Below are 10,543 nucleotides of genomic sequence, written 5' to 3'. Positions count from 1 at the left end.
CAAAGCAGGGTACGGATCAGCTATAATATCTGATGCCTATTTAGATTATTGTTTCCTTTGTTTTCTATGATGATAAGGGAATGTTTCTGATTTATATTCAAGTTATTTAAGGACTGATTTGTTGTACATTATTGCTTTTGTACATGTTATATTTATGATTTAAAAAAATCACACTGTAAAAATAAAATGTGGATATTTTAACCATGCCTGTGTATAGTAAGATTTGTTAAGCAATGTGATACTTTTGCTGACTGACTGTGTGCTTTTTCTATTAATTGTCTCTATTCTTCATACTAACCGGCCATTTCAATCCCCCTAAAAAAACAAGATTTCAATTTACTTCAAACCAATATGCAAAATATATAACCAAACAGATAGCGTGTATCTATAAAATTCTGACATAAGATTTTTGGATTTAGGGCAAATGTTAGATCAACTTAAGTTCACAGTACTGTTCAGAACGTTGTGTATTTCATCAGTAAAGTATGCATTACTGGAAACTCAAAAGGGGAAACAATATGATCCAGTTGTGACCTTTAGTTCGGGGGATGCATAACTAACACTGTACAATGTCACTCAGCCGGAGGGGGAGGAGATACAGTTAAATCAATTTGAAACCTGGGTCAGATTGGTAATATTACATCTCAGGAAAATCCCTCTCTGTCATTTGTCTGAATAAGTATCTATTTTTTTCCTTTCAGCCGATATGCTCACTTGATGCCTCTAATGCCCATCACTGCCGGCCTGTGGGTGCAAGCGAAGCGGTTTCTTCTTACAGACGAACTGTTCCACAACTTTGGTGCTGTGTTGTGTTCAGCTTTTGTTGTGGGGTATCCACTTTCACTGTTGTTCTCAAAGCGAGTATCGGGGAAGGAGATGTATCCAAACAACATTCCTGAACTGTTCTTTCGGATTGTTTAGATGAGTTTTTCAGTGCTCACCAACGTGTAGGCCATCAACAGGGCAGACTGGTGTGAAGAAAGCAACAGAATCTCAAATACAGAATGTGAACCTATTATTTTAATCTTAAATTGACCACATATTGAAAAACACTGGAGCATTATCTGTATGGTAACCAATTAGACTTCTGATCTGGGAAATTTGATCATCTCACACACAAGAGTTTGTCCATAGCTGGTCCTTAGGGATTCTTCCCAGCCCAGCTTCATAATACACACCTGACAAAGATACTCAGCCACTGGGGAAAATAAAAGCTTCTATTGTTTGCACGTGCAGTACCGTGCATGAAATCTTTACATAAAGTGAGGTCAAGTTCCCTGTCATATAGCACACCGTATGAAGTTACAGTTAAACAAATGTATGTTGTCGGTGGACACGGAAGCTAGCTTTGTTTCTGTGCTATCCATTTCAAATGCTATCCATTATTGACACCCAACCAACATCTAATATCTGTATTTATTTACAGTAAAACATTATTAAATGCTTTTATAGATTAGTTCATGCATTTCAAATACCTAATAAGAAATGACTAATTACTCAAAAAGAAGTTTCATCTATCACAAGATATCATGGAAGAAGAAACCAGGAATTGTTTGGCAGTAACTTTAAACAGGTCAAAAGACTTCCTTCCAGACACACCAGCAACAGAAGTAGGCCATCACTCATATCATGTTATCTTTTTATGGCATGAGGCTGCATGTTTTTTTGCCAGGGATGTTTAGAGTATAGTTTCTTTGGTGATTGCAAAATATGTCTGACCGCAAGACAACAAAACGATTCTCACCATTTTTGAATGTTAAAGACATGTCTGTTAAAACAAAAAAGAAAGAGGTTCAACCCCAGAATTGCTTTTGTCTACATCTCGATATGATCTAACGAAGGTGAGCTTCCTCCTCTTGTTCGTGATAGGACACCCACACATCCCTGAGGGGAGGAGTTACAGCCTTTGAGATAGAGAAAAAAAAGTCAAATTTAAGCCTGAGCTGTTACCCTGAAGTCATTTGAAGAAACAGCATCAAACATCTCGCCTCCAGGCTTTGGCTTAGGAGAAGAAAGAAACCCCCTATAGGCATGGGAACGACACGTATGAAGATGCTAAAACATTTGCTTTTATTGACCATCATAGAGGTAAGAAATCCTATCTTAAATGATCTTGAATGGTATTTTAACATAAACGAACAAGTAATGCCTATGTATTTGTTTTTGTAGTGGTTGACATGTTTTCCTATTGTTGGAAAAAGTGAATATATTATATAAGATAGTTAGATAGTGGTAGCTAGGAAGGTAGGAAACATGAACACAGGCTCTTTTGAGTGTCACTGCTTTCAACAAGTGCGTGTGGCATGCCCAACCTTAGCTGAATAGACAAATTCATTCCGACCTGAAAGAAATACCTGCACTGACCAGTCCTGAAATCTGTGTTGAGTGAAGGTAATGTGCAGCCTGCTGCCTCTCATGCTCTGAGAACATGATACAGGGCCTAATTTGCCTCAGGATATAATGTGGAATACCAAACGCTTGCTACCCTTGGAATGATGTCCTTGTCTTTAAAAAAAACTGTATTTCCTGTCATTTTCCTATTAATCATCAAGTAATGTCTTATTCATTACCTTACCATGTTTTGTCATTTTCAGATTTGTGCGGCTGAAAATGGTAAATGATTTTCTTTTACATAAGTCTTGAGATACTTTATGATGATCTAACACCCAAACACAGCACAATTTATTTTATTCATTTAAAATGCAAATTATGTTGAAAAAAATCCCAACTAATATATATATATATATATATATAAATTCTATGAATAAAGATTAACTCTTGCTCTGAAACAACACAAACGGACATGTAATAAAAATCATTGTTGTCTTTTCCGTCTCCTTCAGACATCAATCTGTCAGTGTTTACGGTCACATCTAAGAGTATGACAGTGCAGTGGAGCCGCCTGGTCGGTGCCAGTTCATACAGGATCACAGCAACACCCCAGAACTCTCCTGAACAGCCCGTCTTTGCTCAGTTCGGTGGCAACACCGTGATGGGCTCGGTCAACTCCCTGTCACCCAACACAATGTACACCGCACAGCTGGAGGCCATGGACAATGCATTCAATGTCCTCAGCAGTGCAGAGACGCAGTGGAAAACAGGTCGGTAACAACAGCAAGGAAAGGTTAAGGAGGGTAATATGACTCCTGGTGGCGATTACATTTTTAAAGTTACATTTTTGAAGGGTATTTTGGCATTAATTACTCATCATTTTCCAATGATATGTCAACCTCCCTCTGTGAGGATTTGCCATTCTCTGTTTTATATTGTTCTAAACTAGGCCAGACAAAACATTTGAAGACACCACCATGGGCTCTGGGCAACTGTTTAAATACATTTTTGAAAAATGTCAGCTCCAGCCCTAATTTCTAAGATATATACTCATATTGTGCATATTAAATTATAATCAGTAGAAAAATAATTATTTCTTGGTAGCCTATGATAGATTGTATTCAAGATTGGTACTCATACCAGGATTCTGACTGCAGTTTATGTTGATCTGAATGTATACTCACACACAACAGACATACAGCTAAAACCAAATTCAGAGCTGAACAAAGGTGACAATCAACAGAACTATACAAATTTAAAAACCCTCAACGACCACAACATCGAAGTCTATATTCAAGTCAAGTAGCCATAACTTTTTTTTTAAAAGAAGTAATGCAGTCAAAAGAACAAGAATTCTTCCTTAAATGTATCATGTGCCATAAGAAGAAACTACTCAGTAAAGTATCAGGTTAAATTAATTTAGTTTTATATCCCACACAAAATACAAACCCATATGTAACACTAAGTTACATTCCAACACTGCATTGAAAGTATATTATTATATGTAATAGAGTGCTTGATGTATTGGTATCCTAACTGCAATGTGAATGAAATGTGTATCACTTGTGTTCTCCAGCTCCTGAGATCCCTAGCATTGCACAGGCCTACTCCAAAAACAGCCACAGCGTCACTGTGGAGTTCACAGAGGTTTCTGGGGCGACGGGCTACCTCCTGAGGGCAGAGTCGGTTAACGGTGATTTCTTTTCTGAGACCTCTGTGACCGGCTCCTCGGGCACTGTGGTTCAGCTCCAGCCCTACACCGACTACAAGCTGAGCGTCATGTCCGTCAACACTGGAGGGAGGAGCCAGCCCTCACTCCCCATCGAGGCCAGGACAGGTATGGACAAAAAAGCTGATGAGTACTAGTCCTTGATACATTTCATACTGCAGCTAGAGAATTTTTCAAATAGGGATAGAATTTTTTTTTTTAAATGTACCCACTATAGCCACGCTTAACATATGCAACAATGACCTTCTCCATCCACCTTCACTCCAGACACTAGACATCTAGACATAGAAGCTGTTTACTCATGATGGTAATAACTTATCACCATCATGAGTAAACTTATTACTAATAAGTGAATGAAGAGACTGACATGCAGTCTTGCTGTTGTTCCTGTAGGACAATAGTTTTGCTATCTCGCTCCGCCGGCCAAAAGATAGTGTCATTTCACTGCCCATTGTCATTGAATGTCTACTCTTTGCAACCAACATAGGAGGGTTGAAACGCTACCCATGCTTCTGTACTGTACTATTCTCTAATTATGAAAAGCAAAACCATGAGAACTGGGTTGTCTCCCTGCCCCGAAGGAGAACTGAATGTAACATAATCACGGGGAAAATGTTCCCATTTCACACCTCATGGGGAAAAAAAGGAAGAAAGAAATTGGCAGGGGAGAGAGTTCTAGTTAGAGATCTGTGTTTATCCATTTATCTTTTTTTTCTGTTTACCCCTCATTACGGCCTACGTGCACCCTTTCACAGTGGTAATGGCGCCCAAGTTGAAGACCAGCTCCCCTGACAACAGCACCATTGTTGTTACTTGGACCCCGGTGGAGCATGCCGTCCTCTACACGCTCTGCATCATCAAGGAGGGCTCCAACAACCGCAGCAAAGTGAACACCACTAACCCCAACATGACCTTTGATAACCTTGAAGCAGGGACCCGCTACTGTATCAAGGCCACAGCCTGGGACGCTGAGGGTCGAGCTGGAGATGACGCCCAGGTCTGCCAGATCACACGTAAGCATGATGAGAATTCTGTACAATCTCTGTGCTATGAAACCTAGTGGGTAAGTTGGCGGTGAATACGTAGATGAATATATAGCAGATCTTGTTACCCATCTCCTCCTGTTTTTTTCTTCCCAGATCCTCCAACCCCATATCTGATCGACGTCCGGGTGCTTCAGGGTCGCGGTGTTGGGCTCAGTGTGTACTGGCTGGAGGTGCAGGGAGCTGATAACTACATGGCCTTTACCACTAATAGCCAAAACTGTTCTACAAATGCTACTGGTTCCTGCTTTATCACACCTGTGCAGTGTGGCCAGAAACACTCTATTACTGTCACAGCCTATAACACAGCGGGTTCCAGCCTCCCCTCAGAACCAATGGACTACATCACATGTGGGTACATAACCACAGCCACACAAAATAGTCCTATACATTTGACATCGCACACAAATTCATACATGTTTGAAAGAATAGTTGGAATTTTTCTTTTAAGGTTAAACAACACTGACTTCATATTCATGATACTTTACCTCAGAGATATATCTCTATACCACTCAGTCGAGTTATGTCATGCATAAGAAAAAAAATCACCATAAATCACATTGTATCTATATAATATGTCTTTTCAGTCCACCCCTACAACATTTTCAATCAGGGCATGTAGACTAGTTATTTCCCTGACATATGATTGAGCCCTAGAAATATTGATACGCCGGCTACCTCTTAGCTTAGCAGAAAAACTGGAAACAGAGGGCAACAGCTAACCTGGCGCTGTCCATTGTGGTTACATCATGGCTACCACCACCTTTAAAACTCACAGATGAAAAAGCTATATCCTGTTGTTTTTTTCATCATTTGAAAGGTGACTGTTGATAAAAAAAAAATTCAACTTTTGGACAAAATCAGGCTAGTTGAACCAATCTTCTCTTCTCAAGAAAGCTAATAGGCATATTTCCCAAAGACGTCCTTTAAAAAAAAATATTATTAACCTCTCTGTCTCTTTTTACAAACAGATCCATGTCCCCCAGAGAACATTTGGGTGCAGGAGCCCACAGCCGGCAACTGCTCAGTGGTGTGGGATGAGGTGTCGCTGGTGGATTACTACATTACTTTCATAAAAAGGGACGATGGGACGGAGAAGATATGCAACACCACCGAAACCACCTGTCCGTTTTTCTGCATGTGTGGCTACACCTACCTCACCACCGTCTTCCCAACCAACCTTGCCGGCTCCAGCCCTCAAGCACCCGTCCGCAACTACACAACCAGTAGGGCCAGAAGCACCCACACATAACACAACATGAATGACTTCTTAGTGTTATGTTCTAATCCACTTGAGTGTTTAAACAATTCATCAGAATTCACAAAGACCTTCTTTTGATTTGAAATGTTCACTTGTAGCTCAACAGCACCTTTTTGATATGAGAAGTTTGCCAAATCCACATAATCCTTTACATGCTCTATGACGGAGCATCCCTCAGATGACGGAGCATCCCTGAATTCTCCACTATGTCATTCACATACAAAAAAAATCCACAAAGATATTTTTGACATGTGGAATAATGAATACGTATTATTAACTTCCTTGTTATTAAGCACTTTCTAGGATACATGGAACGGGTTATTTGTATAAACGGATCAAATGTTTGCTATACAAATAAGTAGCTGCTCACAACTGAACACAACTTAAAGATACATTTCAATAAAAAATTATAGAAAAAATATTAATTTCTAACATGTAAAACGTTTTTTTTTTTTTTTTTTTTGCATTTTCCCTCCCCACCTCTGCCCAGTTCCTTGTTGTCCGGAGGATGTTTCCATAAACCTAGTTTCTACAGAGACCCTGGAGGTCATGTGGTCAAAGGTCAAAGGGGCAGAGCTGTACGAAACCACAGCAGCGCAGACCAATGACGTCATCCACTGTAACGACACAGCACCTGTGTGTGCGCTGTCAGATTTGAGGTGCAACACAGCTTATTCTGTGACCGTCACACCTTGCAGTGACTTACGTGGATGCAACCGCACCTGCACAGCACACACACATGAGACAGGTACTTATGTAGCTTTTTTGAAACACATGATGTTTGATGAAGAGGGAAATCTCACATCATGATAAATACACACGTCCATATTAAAAACATTAAGTGCTTTTGGTATGAAATCTCCATTTTCTGTCTGTCCTGCTGCAGCTCCGTGCGCCCCAGAGATCCTGAATATGACCAAGACCGGCAACTCCACATACAGAGTCCTCTTCAGTACACCTAACACCCCCAACACAAATTATACCATCACTGCCATTGGACACTATGAATCACACACTTGCCGGGCAAGAAACAATTCCTGTGAGCTCAGTCAGCTAACCTGTGGTTCAACCTTTGAGGTCATGGCAATGGCCACCACAGCTGTGGGGAGAAGTTTACCTGGATACAGTAAACTTTTGGAGACAGGTATGACAGTATGATTGGTTATCTCTAGGATAGAATGACAAGTCAAAACAACTCTATTCATATAGCCCAAAACCAAGTCTCAGATCATATTGGGAGTTATGTATTTTAATGTTAATTTATTCCTTTGTATTTACCATCAAAGCTGTCAGGTACAAACCATTTAACACATTTTCTGTCCATTTCAGTTATTACAGATTTTCAATAAGAAAATAAATGAAAACATGCAACTTCCAGATAAAACAGAGTTATCTATGCTTCTCCTAATACAAATATGAGTTTAGATAGGTTTGTTTAACCCTGTTTGAATGGATGTGAACGTATAATTAATTAGGGCTTGCTGCAGCAATAGTTCAATATTCTTATTATGTGCATTCACACATTGATATTTCTTCTGTATTTCCTGAGGTCCTTGCTGCCCTATGTATGTGAATGTGACCCAGGTCACTCAGGCTATGACCAACGTGACGTGGTCACCTGGTAGCGGAGCTCGCTCCTACATCACCACCCTGTCGTCCTCACGCGGACACGCAAAGTGCCACACTCTGGAAAACCACTGCCTGATGGGATGCATCACCTGTGGCACCAACTACAGCGTTAACCTGGAGGCCATCAGCAGCACGGGACACAAGTCAGAGTGCAAATATCATGGATTCTCATCCAGTGAGGACAAAATATATACTTATACCTTATACACATACAAACACATACACACAAAATATACATATGAATTCATATTAAGAGCTTGAGGTCAAGGGGGAGATATAAGAATAAATAGTGTTAATACGTTTCTTAAATCTTAAAGGATCACACTGGTAGTTTTGAATATTGTAGTCCATCACTAAAAATCAAACGTAGGCCTACTTTACTGCTATATATTGTGGTAAATATACATTGTTAGCAGTAAATATACTGCTATACATTGTCTAAACAATGTACAGCTGAAACAATAAGTCTATTAATCGTAGCTTGTTGACAGGAAATCTGCAAACATTTGAATAGTAAGTTAAGTCCTTTATTAAGCAAAAATGCCAGACATTCCTGGCTTTAGCTTTGCAAATGTGAGGTTTATTTTATATCGTCGTGAATTGAATGGTTTTGGATTGTTTGTCAGACAACACAAAACACACCTTGGGCTTTCTATAAACATCTCCCATTTGTATCGATTTTAATATTAAGGTGTTGCATGTTGCATTATTAACTGACAATGTAGCTTAATGATAATGATATCCTGTCTGATATTTTCATAGGCATGATAATATTCCCTTGTCCTTTTAGTTTTGCTTTGCAATGCTTATTCAAAATTTCAATAACTTATTCATTAACTTTTAGATCTTCTTCACGATCAATCTTAACGAATGTTTTAAATCAATCAGTGAATAAAATACATATCCCATTAGTAGAAATATATATATAAATAAATAATACATTTAAAAAGACTGATAGGCAATCTATAATAATAATAATAATAAATTGTAAGGAAATCAATTGCTGCTTGGAAAATATACTGTACATGACACATAAATAATAAGACTCCAACTTATAACTAGTTTTGGAAAAGATCAGCGGTAAGTTTGTAGTTATTGGGCAAAAACATCAACACCCTATCCCCAAGCATCATCCTTGACCTGAACACCATTATAAGCTTAGCTTTTTAAAACTCATTCTCTTAGGTTCCTGTTGTCCAGCGAGCGTCAAACTCTATCGCAGGGCCAACAACTCCCTCCGGGTGTACTGGCGCTCTTTGGGCCCTCGGATCCAGAACACAACAGTGGAGCTGTACGGGACAGGAGCCAACTACACCTGTATGGCAGCCGCCGGCAGCATATACTGTGATATCCAGGAGGAAACGTGTGGGGATGTCTACACAGTGCTGGCAGCTCCAGTGGCACTGGATGGAGTCAAAGTCAGCTTCTGTCAACCCAGGACGTACTCAGGTGAGTTATAGATATTAATAATATCCCTCATTTCGATCTGTTTTCACTATTTGTGTATGATTTTTTGGAACAAACAGCATCAATGTGTTATATATTTTTTGTCATATTCTCAGTTCCCTGCCCTGGAAGGAATGCAATTAGTATGGGTAAGTATCCCTTTACTTACAAACTTCTAACATTTTGCTACAAGTTTAATGAGAAAATGTATACAGTCCCTTTCCCCATGTTTCCAGTCTTTATGCCAAGCTAAGCTAACCGACTACTGGCTGTAGTTTCACATATACTCTACAGACATGAGGATGGGATCGATATTCTCATTAAACTCTAAGAAAGAAAGCAAAAATGCACTGTTATGTACTGTTTTTTCTTTTATAAATGCACTGCACTTAAATCCCAACTCTCTCTTTTTCTCAAGTGATCTTTGGGGCGAAGGCACCACCTTAATTGAGGTAGGTTCATCATCATGCACCGTCTTTCGACCCCACAGAAGCAGAATTATGTAATGACCCGTGACAAGCACCGTGCCTCCCTTTACACACTACAGCGTTGTGCGACAGAAAAATGGATTTAAAAAAATGCTCTCATGGGAAACATCTATTGTCTTCCTTCCCAGATTAAATGGTATCTGGTGACAGCATCACGAGCACGTATAGAGTGACTTTGCTTATAGTACCCTAGTACAACAATAGGTGTAAGGGAAGAAGAGAGACATACTATACGTACAGGTGCTCACAGGGGAAGCAGATCTCTATCCGCTTTTCCTCTGGGACCTCTGGATGTACAGTACGTGTATCTATAAAACACGCGTAGAAGGAGTGGAGCGTGACACATGTAAATGAAGATGGAGATACTGCAGGAACGTGGACAGACATCTTATTGTGTCAGTGATGAGTAGCGTTGAGATGACAGACATCTAAACCATGACTCAGAATGACAGAGCTGGATTCTGCGTTTTTATATGTATAAAGTTGCACAAAGAATATTATTTCTGCACAAAACAACTTCTTATTGATTATGATCATTTGTCTCTCTATCATCTTTCTTGCAGTTCATGGCCCCCACCACGACCACCGACCAACCAACGAAAGAGGACTGACTGTG

The 10,543-nt window shown here is 39.7% G+C and overlaps 1 protein-coding gene across 1 annotated transcript; it reads left to right on the top strand.

Annotated features, from left to right (window-relative positions):
• Positions 1-2,031: 2,031 nt before the first annotated feature.
• Positions 2,032-10,060, top strand: fndc7a (fibronectin type III domain containing 7a; the record flags this gene model as incomplete). Its single annotated transcript, XM_080034070.1, has 11 exons — positions 2,032-2,044; positions 2,844-3,101; positions 3,908-4,168; positions 4,816-5,073; positions 5,200-5,454; positions 6,075-6,329; positions 6,855-7,112; positions 7,251-7,508; positions 7,914-8,168; positions 9,179-9,442; positions 10,056-10,060. The coding sequence occupies 11 exons, from the start codon at positions 2,032-2,034 to the stop codon at positions 10,058-10,060; spliced, it is 2,340 nt and encodes a 779-aa protein (XP_079890196.1).
• Positions 10,061-10,543: the final 483 nt, after the last annotated feature.

The sequence above is a fragment of the Ammodytes marinus genome (genome assembly GCF_949987685.1).
Source record: "Ammodytes marinus genome assembly, chromosome: 9".
In the NCBI taxonomy this organism is placed as follows: domain Eukaryota; kingdom Metazoa; phylum Chordata; class Actinopteri; order Uranoscopiformes; family Ammodytidae; genus Ammodytes; species Ammodytes marinus.
This window is presented reverse-complemented; position numbering and strand designations above follow the sequence as displayed.